Here is a 17,970-nt window from a genome sequence, read left to right as displayed (position 1 = left end):
GCGTTTTACCCTAAAATTATATGTACAAAGGCTTTCCAATTCAAATAAAAGGTGAAAACAAGTGGAGCCAATACTAAGAATAAGATTTAGTGATTATGCTTTTGGGTACTATGGACGTTTTTTTGACCTGTAAGTAGAGAGAAGTGTATGAATGAACCAAAAGCACAATCGAATGAAAGGAGATTCCTCCGAAGTCATGTAAGTGTGGTTCGATATAAGCTTAAAAGATTTGATATATTTACTACTTATACCAACAAGTTGCACATTCTATTTCGATGGCTAGGCTCCTATGAATTTTCATTGGAAGACAAACGATGCATAAAGGGCCTGAAGACAATTTACACTATGAGTAGTAGTTTAAAAGAAGTAAATAATTGTTACGTAGTCATAGCCAAAGACGGAGAGAAATGTCGAAGTCATTTGAGTCGAATTTGAACTATAAATCTTAGGCATTAGAGCATTATAGATCTCCAACTTTCTATTTATACATTACCAAAATTTCACCAACTGATATGTATCCTACTCTTTAATGATGCCTTATTCTAACCTGAACAGAGTTACCTTCTTTAAATCAACGTAAAACTTCAGCAAAATCTTAGTAAAATCAAATGATATAAGTTAATAACTTACCTATAAAATCAACTACATAATATAAGAAACTTTACAAAGAGCCGCATACAAAATAACCACTCGATGTTAAACAAAAATTATAATTAAAAAGATGGGGAAAACTACTACAAGTATAGAGAAGCAGCAAAGACGATATCCCTCTTGATTTTGGAAACAGCTTCTTCAAACTTGGTTTCAAGTTCAGTTTCACCAATGGACTTTGCTGCTAGAGTTAGTTGTTGCAGAACTTCTTCCAGTCTTCTAATTGCTCTAATCAAACTCCCCTCAAAAACCTGTGTTATTTCCATTATCTCGTAGAATTTGGATCCTTTTGCCCAAGCATATACAGCCTCCATAATATCCGGTCTAAACGAACTCACAAAGCCTTCTACATCAATTTCGACCTGCAATTAGACATGCATGTATCATCAAGCCTTCTCTTATCGCGAGAAAGGGGCTGGCAGGAAGAGGATTGTAAGATGAGAGAAGCAAGGAGGTCACACAATGTAATAGCCCAAGCCCACGGCTAGTAGATATGTCCTCTTTATGCATTCTCTTTTGAATTTCACCTCAAGGTTTTTAAAACGTGTCTGCCAGGGAGTGGTTTCCATACCCTTATAAAAAATGTTTCGTTCTCCTCCCCAACCAATGTGGGATCTCACAATCCACCCCCTTCAGGACCCAACATCCTCGTTGGTACTCGTTCCTTTCTCCAATTGATGTGAGACCCCTCAATCCTCCCCCGTTCGTGACTCAACGTCCTTGCTAGCACACCGTCTTGTGTCCACCCCCCAATTAGAGCTCAGCCTCCTCGATGGCACATTGACCGGTGTCTGGCTCTGTTACCATTTATAACAACCCAAGCCCACTCCTAGCAGATATTGTCCTCTTTGGGCTTTCCCTTAAGGTCTTTAAAACGCGTCTACTAAGGAGAGGTCTCACACACAACGACTCACTCTCTAAACGAAACACACCAAACACACCATTCGAAAGAAACAAACTTTCCATTTTATAGTTTTTATAAAGAAGAACAAAGCACCTCATTAAAGAAGAGTATTTACAAAAATAAGAAATCCTCCCACCTAAGAGTCAAAATGAGGTTCAGTTATTCACGAAGTTTCATCTACATTGGGAACAGCAGTAAATCAACATGAACAAATGGATTTTTTATTTTATTTTTTTCCTTTTTTGAGTTGAAAAGATGTGGGATGATGGATTGATTCTTCAACCTCAAATAGATTCAAAAAACATAGTGAAAAAAAGAAAAAAACTAAAACTCAATGACGCTCTGAACACATTGCCATTTAAGTTTAACAACATAGAGAGAAAACAAAAAGGATCGAGTAAATGAACTTGGGCAGATAAGATTTAGCGCTAACCTTGCATTCAAGCTGAGCCTTGGCAACCCTTCGAGCTGTGTCTTGTAATTGAATGAAAAGCAGCTCAAGCTCTTCCCTAGGCTTTGCTGCATCCTGAAGTTTCTCTTGCCACACAAAACAAGATAGCAGAGCGATGATTTCCTCCACTTTTATGTCCTTGAAAACCCCATTGAACATCAGCTCTGAAAGAGTCAATTCATTTGCACTACTGATTTCACAAGCAACCTTGCCTTTCAATTCCACGACATCATCACTTGTGATGTAACTGCAATGTGGAAAAAAGAAAAGGATAAGATGCTGCTACTAATTCAATGCATCTACAATCGATAACATTATTCTTCTGTCATAAAATCTAAACAATCAATTTGAACTGGCAGCAAAACATTTAAAAGTGTATCCTTGTTTTGAGTATATATATACACATATTCAGAACTATCTAGTAAATCAGTTTTCATCATTTACCATATTCATCTAAATAAATTGATACAAAGAACAATCTTATTTATAAAATGATATGCCCAGAAGGGGAGCCCCTAAGCTAAGGAAGTAACAAAATAAATTAAAGCTACAGCAGATAAATTCTCTTATAAAAACAGATTAATTGGAATTACTTGAACAATCAATGCAGGACGAGTCTTTTTCTTTCAATCATCACTTTAATAAATTTTGACCTATTTGGCGACTAAAAAATTCTAAGCCAACCTAAAGAGTAGCTAGAAAAGAAAAAAGACCAATTACCCAAGCCTCCGCAATACTCGCTTCCTGGCCTTCAGTTCATCTTTGAAAGCCAAAGCAGAAGAAGAACGCATTGTTTTCTTAATTGACCTGATCTTAGCCGTTAGCTCTTGCTTCAAATGTAATGCTTTGAGCTTCTGATCAACAAGTGCTGATTTTGCCACCTCGTGCTTGTCAAACAGGCTCTCCAAAGCCTCTGTTCTACGCACAGCCTTTCTGTAAGAACTACTTTGAATCTGAATATCAAATGACGTTATTAGTTAAAATCTGGAAAGAACACATGGCAGAAGCGAATAGATACTATATTATACTTCCCATCAGCAAATGCTCAAACTGAATCGGAGTTAGTTTTTCTTGAACGGACAAGTGAATTCAATTACAGATTGGTTACATAACAAGTTTAGTCCTCGAACATAGTTTGTGCCAAAAAGATCTCAAAACTTAAAAAAGTGAATAGACCCCTAAACTTTCAATTCCGTATCTAATAGATCTCTAAACTTTAAAATGTCTAATCAGTCTTCAAACTTATAAAAAAAAAACTTATAAAAAACTTATAAAAGATGTTTGAAATATTCAAATTTTTAAAAATTGACTTATCTATTAGATTGAAAATTGAATTATATATGAAATAGAACCTTAAACTTACACTTCAGTGAATAGTACGTTCATTAATGGAAAGTTTAGGCATCTGTTTTACCTATTGAAAGTTTGAAAATTTTATTAGATATTCAAAGTTTGTGGATCTATTACACATAAAATTGAAAGTTCAAAAACTTTATTAGACACTTTCCAACACTTTCCAAAGTTTTACTTGAAAGTTTAAGAACTAGTCTCATAATAAAACCTCACATTTTGCTATACTAACCTAAGTACCACCAAATATTATATACAGAATCCCCATAGGCTTCTATCTAATAGGGAAAAAAATCCTCACATCAATGAAAAATGTTTTAGCACAGAGTTACGTACTTTCATATCCTCTTCTGGATCTAGAAGGGGCACTCCCTTTGGAAATCTTGATAAAACTTCAGAAATCTTCTTCAATGTATTTTCTCGAGCTTCCAACGGCAAAAGATCATTGGGTATGAGTATTCGAATACTAGCTAAAGTACTAATCTGTTTGTAAATAAGATAAAAATTACTCATCAAGACAATGTATTAAAATTAAATCAAGATGGCAGTTGACAGAAGCTGAGAATAATTAAAACAAATTAGATATCTTGATTGAAAAAAGGGACATTTTAATGTACTCAAGAAAACATCAGTTAAGAGGGACAGCAGGAAAATAAAACCAACTTGCAGGAAGTTTGCCTTGAAAATGAGTGCAGAAAACAATGAAGCCAACACTCAAAACTGATAGTAACCACTATTATCGTAGGAAGAAGTGAACCAAATGGCATCAAGATACACGCCAACATTTGGATTGGCCCAAATCTCAGGCCAACGATGGACAGGAAATCAAATAAGACTATAAGGAACAGTAAATAGATAGACCTCTTAACCAAAGATGTCATCCTTCTCAATTAATTTTTCAGGTTGCCATTCGAAGGCTATTACTGGATCAAGTAGTTGACCAAATTAACATCTTTGAAGGATGCATGATTCGGCATCCAATTCAAGAATCCAACACAAGCCAATTGTTAGTGAATCTAGCTGGTTCCAGTTCTAAATCTCAATTGAATTCCTTCAGGCGTGAAAATATAATAAAATAATTTATTGATTTGGTACCAAACCAACTTTAATCTAGATTTTGTCACTCTTAATCTATGTAATCTTTGATCTCTATTATCATCTTTCATGAAGAGATCTGATATTGCTAATTCTCTACTGTCAGTTCGCATGAAGCATGTGCATATAATAGATCATATAACTCAATACCTGAGAGATTGGAATGGAAACAACATGAGGTTCTCCATGCTCTTTCAATTGAACGATCTTAACATTTTTTTTCCCTATGCCATCTTTACTGACAACGCATCTTGTAAGAACGTCCACAGTGTAGTTTGCAGATTCTGGTTTCATACTAGCATCGTCTGGAACAAAAATTTAAGTTCAGATTAAGAAGACTAATAAGCTAAAATTTGAATAAAGGAATACAGATGCAAGAGAAATTATCGATACATCACCTTCAGAAACACCTTTCATCCTCTGAAAATTAATTATTAATCCCCAAGTAAACTGGTCCTTGATGGAAAAAGTTGAAGAAATCTCATTATTACTGTCGCATTCAATAGATATAAGTCTGCCAGGTTGCAGAAATGGTAAGCAATATCTAGGAGACAACACAATATCACGGATATCCTTCTTCAAACTTTTGTACTGCTTTAGCAAATCATAATAATTCTTCAAATTATCTTCCTCTTCAATCACTATGGAATCCCTCTCCTCTTCCAGGCTTTTCACTTGCTTCTGCAGTAATAACTAGAATTAGTATGTCATCTTATATCAAACTTTACACGGCAATATGGTTTGATCTTTCATGTGTTATTTTTAAGACACCTTGTCTGCAAAAACTAACCTCGAGGTTAGGTATGTTGCGGTCGGCTTGGAACTGATAGAAGGAATTACGCAGCAGATTTTCAGGATTGCCATCTTCACAACGGATTTGATTCAAGAGCATGTTATAGCTCAAGTGAAAAGCACTAAATGATATAAGAAAATAAATAAATAAAAGGATAAATAACAGAATAGTAAAAATTAAGGATGTAAACATGGTAACGCTCTAACCCCACAACCCTATAGGCAATAAAATAAAATAAAATAAAAATAAATAAATAAATAAAACTTGAACTCAACTACGGGACTTCTTGGCTAGTCAGGTAGCTAAATGATATTTCTGCTTAGCAACTAGGTTAAATCTTTGGACTATTGTTTACCAGTTCCATCATGAGGCAAATTTGAACCAATTATCAAGTGTACCTAAAACGCCCTATATCCTCTAGAAACTCTGAATTTTATTTCCCATGATGCTGCAGATTCATAATTATTTTGCAACTTTTTTCGTTAAAAAAAAACATATTTATCGAAATGGGTGTAAATGCACTTTGCCCTCAGATATTTCCAATTCCACCTATTCGCTTTAGAGACTTCATCTCTCCACACTGGAGATATTTTATTTTGTCAGTTACATTTAAAAAAAAAAAAAAAAAAAAGGCTTCAAATCAAGTGAGAATGGCGAGAAAATTTTGCAACATTCTATATTGTTTTCCTATACTTCCTAACATTATCTGCAGCTTACATATAAAAATTTAAAACAGTACTATTGATTCTGATATATTCAATATTGAAACCCTACTGTAGCTACCTGTTCAAGCAATCTGCATTTCCTTTAAGCATCATTTTAGCAGTTGATGGCTCCAGCTTCTCGTCCACCATAAGGATACATATCCCTCGTTCATCAATTCCTCTCCGTCCAGCTCGACCACTCATTTGTATATATTCACCACTTGATAACCATCTAAATTTATCCCCATCAAACTTACGAACATTACTGAAGACAACAGTTTTTGCAGGCATGTTTAAACCAATGCTGAATGTCTCTGTGGCAAACAAACACTAAAGAAAATGTTTTAATAACCAACGAATTAAAAATATAAAATGACAAAAAACAATCAAATATTTTGGAGTGTAAAAGGTAAAATTGTTTATTTGTCTTGTACTTTGTATGCATTTTTGCTCGAAGAAATATCATGACAAAAAGTAACTCAGTAGTGGTTGAAGTGCACCTCGTCCAATTTTCTGTTTCTTTATTATTTTATTTTTCTTCTTATTTTTTTTTTTTTAATTTGAGGATAAGAAACTACTTCATCAAAGGTAAAAGAACAAAGGCAGAAGAAGAGGAAGAAGAAGAGAACTAAGGCAGAGATAGAAAGAGAAGGTATTCGCCTTACTGTGCCGAGGCACCTTTCTCTTGCCTTAATGTTTAGTAAAACAAGGTCACAACTTGCACCCCACACAATTAAAATACTGGTATCATATGAGACAGCAATCAATTGAATTATATGACAAGCACACAGCAAATAAATAAATATATTTCTTTCTAACGCCTTAGTTCTAACCTTGATTAGCCCTTCTTGAAATAATATCTCAATCACCTCCTTCAAAATAGGGAGCAAGCCAGAATGGTGGACCCCTATTCCACGCTTTAAGAGGGGCAACATATTTGAAACCTATTTGAAAGTAATGGGAAAAGGAAGGATGATTAATTTATTAAAAAAAAAAAAAAAAAAAAAAAACAAGACATTAATCCAAATGTTTTTCTAATCCCAGCATAACCATAAGCCATAGCACCTACACAGCTAGACATTAAAAACAAATAAATAACAATCCATCAACTTAGAATTGTGGAGAGGTTCTACAAGCAGTAGCTCAACTATTGCAAGTTTCAAGACAGAGAAACAAGGTGAGGAGTATAAGGTTTTGATCTGGATCCGATTGTTAGGTTAGCATGCAACAATGGGGAACAGAACTCGAAGGGTGGAAAATAGGACTCAAGTTTCCTTGACCTAGTTACATAGTAAAATGAGAAGACTGATAAGCTAAAGAATAAATGCATTCATAAAGAGACTACACATAAAACACACATAATCACAACTCCAGATGATATGATCATGGTCTTCCTACACCTTTCAACAAATGATGCAACAAAATAGGCCAACCAACGAAGGCACTTTTTTGAGAGCCAATCCAGAGTGTTAACTCGATGGTGCAAAACATACCAGACAAAGAACTTAACCTCTTTGGTATCATAATCTTCCAAAGAGCCGAAAAGACAGTCTCTAATGGGAGAAGGGTCCAACAGACAATGGGAAAAGAGAGTACATGAGAAGTCACCTGAAAGGTTAGGGCTCCAAATATGAACATACATTCTCCCAATTCAAAATCAAACTCTCCTATCAAGGACGAGAGGTTTGTGATATCCAACATCTCCCTAATGGATAAAGAACGACAGAAACCAAGAGAAAAGAGAAAAGAGCTCACTTACCAAGCTAAGACATTAGCCACAAAAGAATTTTTCAAAGAGGCCAAATGATAAAGACAAGAAAACAACAAGCAAAGAGGTTTATCCCCCACCCACGGATCCTTTCAAAAGTATGTTTCCTTACCCTCCCCCACAACACAACGGAACAGATTGGAGAGGGACGGGAGCTGAAGGGAAAAATCCTTCCACAAGTTTCAAAGAACAATTCCAAACGAATAATGACAAAACTCTTTAGACTTTAGCTATTGCAGCCCAAAGAAACACATTACACCTAGCTAGGGACAAAATTCCTTGCTAGATCTCTTAGTCCCCAAAGAATCCTATCATTGAACACCCTAGTCTAAAATTGCAACCTCAACAATTTATACCAAGACTTTGGGGAAAATGAGCGGCTTGCCTGAGGGAGCTTCTTATCATCATCTGAAAGCATATCCATAGCACTCCAAAAGATGGTTTCTATGTTCGCCTTTTCATCATCACCATTTAGATCTAATTTTGCCATCTGTAACAAACAAGGAAACCATGTTAAAGCTGACCTTAGGAAAAAAGGAATGACCTAGAAAGAATAATTACTACAACGAGCTCAGAAACCAAGCAGTTCCCTTCTTTCTCGTTTCAAAGCTAACAGCATAGCCAACATGCAAAGCTCATTCTTTAAAGAATTATAATTTGAAATCAACCCCCCCCCCCCAGTCAAGGTTCTACTTCTCTAAATATCGTGACCAATCACAACTAAGAGTGGGAGCTTCTTCAAAGAAATGCCTCTGTTATACATTCACCCAAAAGAATTTATGAGACAATGTTATTTTCTGTTTTTAGATTCTTGGCTTCAGCTTGGTGTACTTTTCAAGAGTTTTGTCGATCAGAGCTTTTTATCTCATATTTTCTACCTCTATTGGGTATCTTATCTTCATTCATTTTACATTTTTTACCCTTGAGTGAAAGTAGTTTCATTTCTTAATAACTTAATATACAACAATAATAAAGTAATATATACCATCATATCCTAACGATGATGCCACATCTAACAAGTCCATTAAACAAAGACCATAAACAAGCGACAACTAGTAGAGATCACCTAAGTAACCACAGGAACACAACTGGACATTACCTGCATTGCAAGAAATTCACATTCTCTTTTGCTAAAGCTGAAAATTATAACTGGATCATATTGACGTTGAATTATCATCTTCACCATCTTAAATATATCACTCTCTTCATTTGTTTTGCCCAAAGTCAAACTCTTCTGCCACTTCCCATTATTCTCCTTTTTCTTGTAGCCATCACTAGCAGGGACAAGTGCATTTAAAGCTTTTTGAAAGCTATCCTCACGAAAATGACCCTTTTCATCAACCACCAAGTATAAGCCCTCACCCCCAGATGGGAAAATATAGTGTTGAAGAGGTGTTGGTCGATAGTCAGTATAAACAATATGACATGGTTGTCGGTGGACCTGCATTAATGTCAATCAACCAAGCCAGCATATTAACACATTGACAAAATGACTTTACAATTTTTCATATACCTATTTACTTATTCCTTCGAAGGTAACAAAATAATTGTACTGAAAGGCCATATAAAGATGGGATATAAGAGTAAAGCAGGCAAGCCATTAATGTCACAACCTAATGCCGAAGTTTCTTTTCTCCAACGTCAATCCATTCCCCAATATTTATAAAAATAAAAATTATGCACTAGAAAGATAATCAATAAAATTAATATAGGAACTGATAAATGGGAAGGGCAGAAAAAATGGATGTTCAAAAGGCTTCCATTGGCATCATGCTAAGAAACTAATCACAAGCACTTCCCAGAACAGAACATCGTAAAATTATCATTTAGCTTTTTGCATTTGACCCAAAAAGTATTTTCATTGTCAATTAATTACTGATAACAAGATTTAACCCAGAAGAGGAGAACACCTTTGCAACCCAATCAGCAAATTCTTTTGCATTTGGCACAGTTGCTGAGAGGAAAACAAATCGAGCATTCTTTGGAGCCATGACAATGCTCTCTTCCCAAACAACACCTCGCTCCCGATCACGCATGTAATGTACTTCATCAAAGATAATCCATGCCACTTCCCGTGTAATTTCGGATCCTTTGTACTGCATGCTACGCCAAATTTCTGTGGTCATGACCTAAAGTTGAAAAAATCACCCATTTACCAATGGCTTAAAATTTAAAATCCTAAAAAAAGGAGTAGTGAGTAAGAAGCACACCAGACAAGAAGCATTTGGTTCAATAGTCACATCCCCAGTCATTAAACCAACATCTGAGAATTCTTCTTTAAATTCCCTATACTTTTGGTTGCTGAGGGCCTTGATTGGCGAGGTATATATGACACGCTGTTTATTCCGGAGAGACATGGCAATTGCATACAATGCCACAACAGTTTTACCAGCTGATGTATGGGCAGACACCTATCAAGTAACAGATTATATAACTTACTCAAATCTAAAAATCAACCAAACTAGAGTTGAGATGTATAAAAATGACTGGGTTATGATTTTCACATGGAAGTTAAGCGTATTAGTTATTATAAGTTCATTCATATTATTGTAAGGTTCAAACCTTTCTACTCTCTGTGTATTCAATATATTTGATCAGAACTTCTATTCTGCCTGAAACTGAACGACAGATATCCAATAAGGCAACTACACAATCCTAAGCGATTTGATCAGTAACCTTTAGAAAAAATCCAAGGGGCTTTTAGCATTATGCTCAACTCATGAATTACTGAGCAAGATTACTTTAGTAACGGTTTCCAATCTGAAAGAGAAGGATAACCAATTGCAAGTAATAGGATCAGCTAAACATTATAGTATTCGACATTCAAACTTTGGAGAGAGGGGGGTACAAAGTGTATGAAATATAACTACTGAAAAACATGATCAAATTCAACCTCCTATTGAATGCTCGTGTTTTCAAACTGAAAACAGAATTCATTTAATAAGTTCTGATGATACTTAGTAAGGACGGCTACTGCTCACAAATCACTACCAACTAACCTGAAACACATATTACATTCTCTTGCGAATGGAGCAGAAGCCACACAACTCTAGTATTGCCCATCTAAATCTACTAAACATAAAGGCCAAGTGCATTCATTTCAGCAAACACAAGTTCCTCTAAGAAAAAACTTCAGAGATACTTTCTTTACACACTCACACTTGTTCATATGATTTATCCCCATGAAATAATAATATATAAAAAAAAAAAAAAGCCATCAATGAACTCGAGCAATAGCCAACGAAACCAATGAGAGGTTGGATAAAGTTACCATAACAGATTCTCCAATCTCCAAGCACTTGATAGCCTCGGACTGAAAGGGGTCCAGAGAGAAAGGAAACACCTTAGCCGGTTCCAACTTCTCTCCGATGGAAGAGAGATTTATTGATGGGAGAGGATTATAAGAACCCTCGGGGTAGGACACATCATGGACACACGCAACTGGTTCGTCCTCAACCATGGCAGGTTCATTGGTTCTGTGGTGCTTCGGTGAAGATTCTCTGGGCGTATCTTCGACCACTTTTCTCTTCGAAGAGCCCATGGCAGCTTCAATTGAGCACGGCGGATCAAGCCCACTCAAGAATCTGCAGCAAATACTCTGTTAATTCTCGTTTGTAGAACCATAAACGGAGCTTGTAAGCAAATTGGCGAGCAGGATCTTCGAAAACTCAGCAGCACACTCTCAAAGGTCTCTCTTTCTGAATAAACCCTAAGAAATAGGTGCGCGGAGACGCCTGAAATCGGCGCGCGAATTTGCTAACGGGAAAGTTCGCTTGTAAATCAATAAAACAATATTTATGTAATTTCACATTCAATAATTTTATTACGTTAATTAATTTAATAAAAATAAACTAACAACAATTAATTAATTAAAAGTTAAATTATTAAAATCATATTAATCAATTTAATTTTTGTTTATGCCTTATTATTATTATTTTAGCTTATTTAGTGAATAATCTTAATTTAATACAATTATATAAGCTTCCAAATTTAAATAGTTTGAACAATTCTCAAATTAAAAAATTAATTATATAATTTAATTATCTCTAAATTTTATATTTTGTTTCAAAAATATATCTAAATTTTTATTTTAAAATATTTTTGAATTTTTTTTAGTTTAAAAGTATTTTTAATTTTTTTTTAGTGTGAATTTTTGGAATATTTTTTTGACAAAATAAAAGGTTTAATATTTTTATTAATTTAATTTTCAGGGATAACATTCATTTAATAATTTTTTTTTTCAAAATTAATTAAGCAGTTGTTTTAATAAATTATTATTGGTTTATTAAATTAAATAAATTATTATATTGATTTGGTTAAATAAATATTAATGAGTTAATTAATTATTTAACTATATTTAAAATAAAGTTTTATATACCATTATAAGGAAAGGGAAAAGGGACCCATATAAAACTAACCCATGTGAATTTGTAATGCAAAAAAACAAAAACACATATTTTCTGTTTTGACTCGTTACATATCGTCGTCAATTTTACGATTTTAATAGCGTCTATTAGAGAGAAATTTTCACGTCTTTAAAAAGAATGTTTTGTTCTCGTCTCGATTCGATGTGAGACCTCACAATAAACACATCTACTATGGAAATGGTCTAGCCTTACTTCGACTAGTGTCTCGCATGGTTCAATGATGGGCTCTTATACTATTTGTAATTACCCAAGTCTGTCGCTAGTAGATATTGTTCGCTTCAACCTATTACGTATCGTTCTCAGCCTCACAATTTTAAAACGCGTCTAGAGAAAGATTTTTACATTTTTACAAGAAATGTTTCGTTCTCCTCTCCCATCAATCTAAGGTCTCGCAATGGGTAATCAAAACTTTAATCAACGAGAAAAAGAAAATTGTTAACAAACACAAAACAAAACCTCCAACTAAACGGCTCCTTAAAATAATTTATTTCAAAGGAATCCAAAATATCGATGGAAAATTAAAATCCCTTCATTTGTGTGTTAGCAGTTAAATATTTCATGAACAAGCAGGATTAAGTTCAATAGTGAAATCTATTTAAGTTGTTTGGACCGCTAACCCAGAATTTTAGATTAATCCAAAAAATTTCTACAACCCAACTCAACTGAATTCACGTAGAATCCTACTCACACGTGTAGATCTATGTTAGGTTAATATCACGTCAACTTTATTTGGACTTTTAAGATCCTATGGCCCATTTTGCAAGTTCTTTGAGTCTGGACGTTCAATATCTACCTAAAAAGTACGATTTCTTGTCACTGAAATATTAGGTAGACTGAAAACAACCACTAGAAAACCTTCTGTCTTCGTGCTATTTTAGTATGATATAAGATGACCGACTAAAACCTACAAGTAAGATATTTATCGAGTATTTTATTCTCATTCATGTTATTCGTCTTTTACAAAAGAAACCTTAACTCTTCAGCAAGAGCCGTAGAACTACAAGAGTCTAGACACATCATCTCGTGGTTTTAAACTTCTCATTTTTTTATGAATGATTTCCTTTTATGGTCAGCTAAATAAGGTAATTATTTTAATTTCAATAGTCAAACTTAAATTATTTAAACCGTAAATTTTAATTATTTTAATTTCCAGAGTTAAACTTAAATTATTTAAATTGTAAATTTTAATTATTTTAATTTTGATAGTCAAACTTAAATTATTTAGATTGTAAATTTTAATTATTTTAATTTCAGTAGTCAAACTTGTAAATTTTAATTATTTTAATTTCAATAGTCAAACTTAAATTATTTAAATTGTAAATTTTTAATTATTTTAATTTCGATAATCAAACTTAAATTATTTTAATTTTAGTAGTCAAACTTGTAGATTTTAATTATTTTAATTTCAATAGTTAAACTGAAATTATTTAAATGGTAAATTTTTTCAACTCAACTACTGAACTCAAGTCAGCTATAAAATTTTATATCTATTTATTTAAATATTATTTTCAAACAGTTTTTTTTTTTTTTTTAGCGTTGTTACAAATAAATAATAAAAAATAATAATTATGGGATTAGATAAAAATAAAATAAAAATATGCATATAATTGAAAACTATTTTGAATATTTAAAAAGAAAAGTGCAGTTTTTATTAATACAAAATCTATTTATAATTATATTAAATACAAACTTTTAATTGGTATCCACTAAATTGTATTTGGAAACTGACAACAAATTCCAAATTTCTTATTTATTTATTTATTTATTTATTTATGGAATGTCGGTTGCTAGAATATTAAATAATCTTTATTTAACTTAGTGCTACCTTTTACAAATAAATAAATAAATAAAATCTTTATTGTTTTTTTATTTTTAAATGGTAGAAACATGTTTAGCATAAAAATATTATTATTTAACCAAATTTAATTAGAAAACTATTCTATAAATGGTTGATATTTTATATAAATGACTTTGTTTTATGTACAACTCTGGTCTAAATAATACAGTATTTAATAAATTAGGCTCCGTAACCGAATAATTATCTCATATGGAGAGTGATTAATGGGTCGGTCAACTTTTATTTCATTTATTGTCCTTGTCATCGATATCTTCATTGCACCATACCAACTAAGGTTTTGCAGATCCTCAATTTTCCAACATCAACGCATTTTGTCAGCATGTTTGTCTTTTAAACAGGTATCACCTTCTTCCATTGACTTACAAGTGAAATGACATTATTTTTTGATGTGTTTTGTCTTTTAGTGATAGATCGGGATTTTCACCAAGTATATGACACTTTTGACTATTTGCAAAAAAAATCTTATTTCCCGATATAACTATTGTCATATACTCAGTCTCAGTAGATGTAGTGTAGGTATATTCAGACGTGCTTTCACTAGAGTCTACGACTCCACTAAGATTAGCATTCACAAACTCCTAACTACAAAGACGTATGGAAATAATGTCATGTGCTCACGCTCCTCAATTGTTTTGAGAGATTGCCCCTATAACAAGCTAACACGATTTGCCAAAAAAACTGTCCTAGTTTTAGCATCATTCATCATGAATTTGTGCAATATCTTCTAATATACTGCTTCTAATATAGATTTGACGTGTCAACAAATATAACTCGAGAAATCCTTATCTCAATAATATGATTCACTGCACCCAAATCTTTCTTCTTAGATATTGAAAACATGTTTGTCTTCAGATGGTTTATCTCCCTAATACAAGAGTAAAAACACATATGAATCAACGTATTTCTTGAAATAACAACAACGATCATCTTCACTCCCGAAACCACTCTTCCACATGAAGGAATCAAACTGTTTATTACCATTGCGTCGGTGCTTGTTTCAATCCCATGTGCTCCTTACCTAAAATTACAAACACGTCCGGTCAAATCTCTACCCCTCCAAATTTTTCACAGGCAAAAAACACCCAACAAAATTTGGATAATAGTTAATTTGAAGAAAAAAAAATTCAATTCGCTTACTCAATAAAAGAAAAGTTTTATATTTTTAATTAATTGTTGAATTATTTTTTGTTTATCAAACTGAATTTAAACCTAATATAAAAATAAAATTAATATATATAGTTAGCATATCATCTTCTAATGAATATTAATTTTCTGAATTAACTAATTTATAAAGAGTTATTAAATATTTTTTGGTCTAGTTTTATACCAACTTATTGTAGAGGATACCCCCACTTATATTCTCTGCACCAACCATTTAGATCAAATCATTTGTAATGATTATAGAGTGGGCCGTGGTCCAATACAAACTTATTGTATAAGATACCCCACTTACATGTCTCCACATAAACGATTTGGATCAAATGAGTTGTAACGATTATAAAGTGGGTGTGGTCCAGTCTTATACAAACGATACCCCACTTATATGTCTTCACATGAACGATTTGGATCAAATGAGTTGTAACGATTATAAAGTGGGTGTGATCCAGTCTTATACAAACGATACCCCACTTATATGTCTTCACATGAACGATTTGGATCAAATGAGTTGTAACGATTATAAAGTGGGCATGGTCCAGTCTTATACAAACGATACCCCACTTACATGTCTCCACATGAACAATTTGGATCAAATGAGTTGTAACGATTATAAAGTGGGCGTGGTCTAGCCTTATACAAACTCATTGTATAAGATACCCCACTTACATGTCTTCACATGAACGATTTAAATCAAATCATTTGTAACGATTATAAAGTGGGCCGTATCAATAGTATTACTATGAAAGATATATAAGGTAGACTCTTTATACAGACGATACTCAGACTCTTGTATCCTGTTGTATGATATATATATATATATATAGCCAAACTTGATTTAAAGCATCTCATCACGTCTCCAAGAACACCAAACTTGTGGTTACAAAAACATGAGAGCCCATCATTTCCTTCTCGTATGTTTCCCCGTCCATGGCCACATAAACCCATCCCTTGAGCTAGCCCATCGACTCACGAACTTAGGCCATCACGTCACCTTCGCCACCACCGTCGCCGCAAATCGCCGCCTGACCAACACAACCACCCCGCATCCCTTACTCACCTTCGCCCCTTTCTCCGACGGCTGCGACCACGAAACCCTCAACCCCAACCGCACCTTCCCCCAATTATTCTCCGACTTCAAGCACCACGGCTCCCAATCCCTAACAAAACTCATCACTTCCCACAACGAACAAACCCCCTCAAATCCCTTCACCTTTGTCATCTATTCCCTTTTGTTCCATTGGGTGGCGGATGTCGCCGCCGCTCTCCACATCCCATCGGCGCTTCTCTTCGTCCAACCAGCAACACTCTTAGCTCTGTATTACCATTACTTCCATGGCTATGGCGATACCATTCCGAATCAAAAATTGCCGGGGTTGCCGTTGCTAACCGAGAAGGACATGCCGTCGTTCTTGTCCCCGACAAGCCCTCACTCTGCAATTCTCCCTTTTCTCAAACAACAAATCGAACTCCTCGACCAAAAAAGCCAATCCAAAGTCCTCATAAACTCATTTGATGCGCTGGAGGAACAAACCGTGAAGGCCATCGATGGGTTGAAAATGATACCAATTGGACCATTGATTTCAATTGGTAAATCAAATGGGAAAAACGGGTCCAACCCATTATTTGTAAGTGAAAATTACATGGAATGGTTGAATTCCAAGGCGAAATCGTCGGTGATTTATGTTTCATTTGGGTCAGTCTCGGTGTTGCAGAGTAAACAAGCAGAGGAAATCATGAAAGCTTTAAATGGGTATACGTTTTTATGGGTAAAAATTGATGAAGAAGCACAAGAACAGGAGAATGGGAAAATCGTGCGATGGTGTCGTCAAGATGAAGTGTTGAACCATCCCTCGGTGGGTTGTTTCATGAGCCATTGTGGGTGGAATTCGACGATTGAAGGCATGGCGGTGGGGGTGCCGTTGGTGGCTTTTCCGCTGCAAATCGATCAAGCTACTAATGCGAAGCTTGTGGAAGATGTGTGGAAGATTGGGGTGAGAGTGGCGGCTAACTCGGAGGGGTTTGTTGAGGGGGAAGAGATTAGGCGGTGCTTGGACTTGATTATGGGGAGTGAAGCTAATGAACGAAGGGATGAGATTGTGGGAAATGCCAAGAAATGGAAGGATTTGGCTACGAAAGCCATTGCTCAACATGGTTCCTCCACCTTCAATCTCAAAGCTTTTGTTGAAGACATTGATAATAGTGATTGAAATGTCTCCAAATCTCTGTTATTACTATCTTTTTTTTTTATCATAAATGTTACTGCATAACAAATATTTTGATTTCGGAACTTTATATAGTAACAAGTTTAATAATTATTCGGTCCAATATGGCGGAGTAAATATATTATAAAATTATTTAACATTAAGAATGAGAAATTTGAGTGAAATTTAAAGTTTAATCTTCATTGATGTTCATCGGTGTAAAAAAAAAAAATAAGAGAAAATATAAAAAAACTAAAGATTTTTTTTATTAGGTTATTGATATTATTTGTTAATTTAATGGAAGATTATAAGTTTATGAGTGAGGAATACTATTTCGATCTGTATGAGACCTCCTCGGAAAGCCCAAAGCAAAGCCACCAGAGTTTATGCTCAAAGGAGACAATATCGTACCATTGTAGAGTTCATGCATATAATTAATTGTGATTTTTTAATAAGCACGAGGAAATATACATTATTGTCGGTTTTTATATTTTAGCATCTTTTTTAATAAAAAAGTTAATCCAATTCAATTATTAAAATTTAATTTCTCCCAACAAAGTATGGACATCTCATTGATGAGATTTGAATGAGGTATTAAATTTAGAGCTAC

The 17,970-nt window shown here is 34.1% G+C and overlaps 2 protein-coding genes across 2 annotated transcripts; one reads left to right on the top strand and one right to left on the bottom strand.

Moving 5' to 3' along the window:
- Nucleotides 1-595: 595 nt before the first annotated feature.
- On the bottom strand, nt 596-11,471 carry LOC111807085 (DExH-box ATP-dependent RNA helicase DExH9). Its single transcript, XM_023692661.2, has 14 exons — nt 10,988-11,471; nt 9,927-10,127; nt 9,627-9,845; nt 8,816-9,157; nt 8,102-8,206; nt 6,782-6,892; nt 6,028-6,278; nt 5,242-5,365; nt 4,850-5,132; nt 4,602-4,756; nt 3,693-3,839; nt 2,727-2,959; nt 1,989-2,253; nt 596-1,013 (listed from the first exon to the last, which is right to left on the bottom strand). Exons 1-14 carry the CDS (start codon nt 11,255-11,257, stop codon nt 735-737), a joined length of 2,985 nt encoding a protein of 994 aa, XP_023548429.2. The 5' UTR covers nt 11,258-11,471; the 3' UTR covers nt 596-734.
- A 4,575-nt stretch (nt 11,472-16,046) lies between these two features.
- Nucleotides 16,047-17,480, top strand: LOC111807670 (mogroside I-E synthase). The gene has a single exon (XM_023693488.2). The coding sequence runs from the start codon at nt 16,047-16,049 to the stop codon at nt 17,364-17,366; it is 1,320 nt and encodes a 439-aa protein (XP_023549256.2). The 3' UTR covers nt 17,367-17,480.
- Nucleotides 17,481-17,970: the final 490 nt, after the last annotated feature.

The sequence above is a fragment of the Cucurbita pepo genome, chromosome 12, assembly GCF_057944985.1.
Source record: "Cucurbita pepo subsp. pepo isolate OVF chromosome 12, ASM5794498v1, whole genome shotgun sequence".
Classification (NCBI taxonomy): Eukaryota; Viridiplantae; Streptophyta; class Magnoliopsida; order Cucurbitales; family Cucurbitaceae; genus Cucurbita; species Cucurbita pepo.
This window is presented reverse-complemented; position numbering and strand designations above follow the sequence as displayed.

Excerpts from the sequence above, each read along its gene's own strand:
- LOC111807085 (XM_023692661.2), bottom strand. The coding sequence starts at position 11,257 with ATGGGCTCTTCGAAGAGAAAAGTGGTCGAAGATACGCCCAGAGAATCT. Across the intron at positions 8,207-8,815 it reads GTGAATTTCTTGCAATGCAG|ATGGCAAAATTAGATCTAAA; the intron begins GTAATGTCCAGT and ends TGTTTGTTACAG. Across the intron at positions 6,279-6,781 it reads TTCAAGAAGGGCTAATCAAG|TGTTTGTTTGCCACAGAGAC; the intron begins GTTAGAACTAAG and ends CATTTTCTTTAG.
- LOC111807670 (XM_023693488.2), top strand. The coding sequence starts at position 16,047 with ATGAGAGCCCATCATTTCCTTCTCGTATGTTTCCCCGTCCATGGCCAC.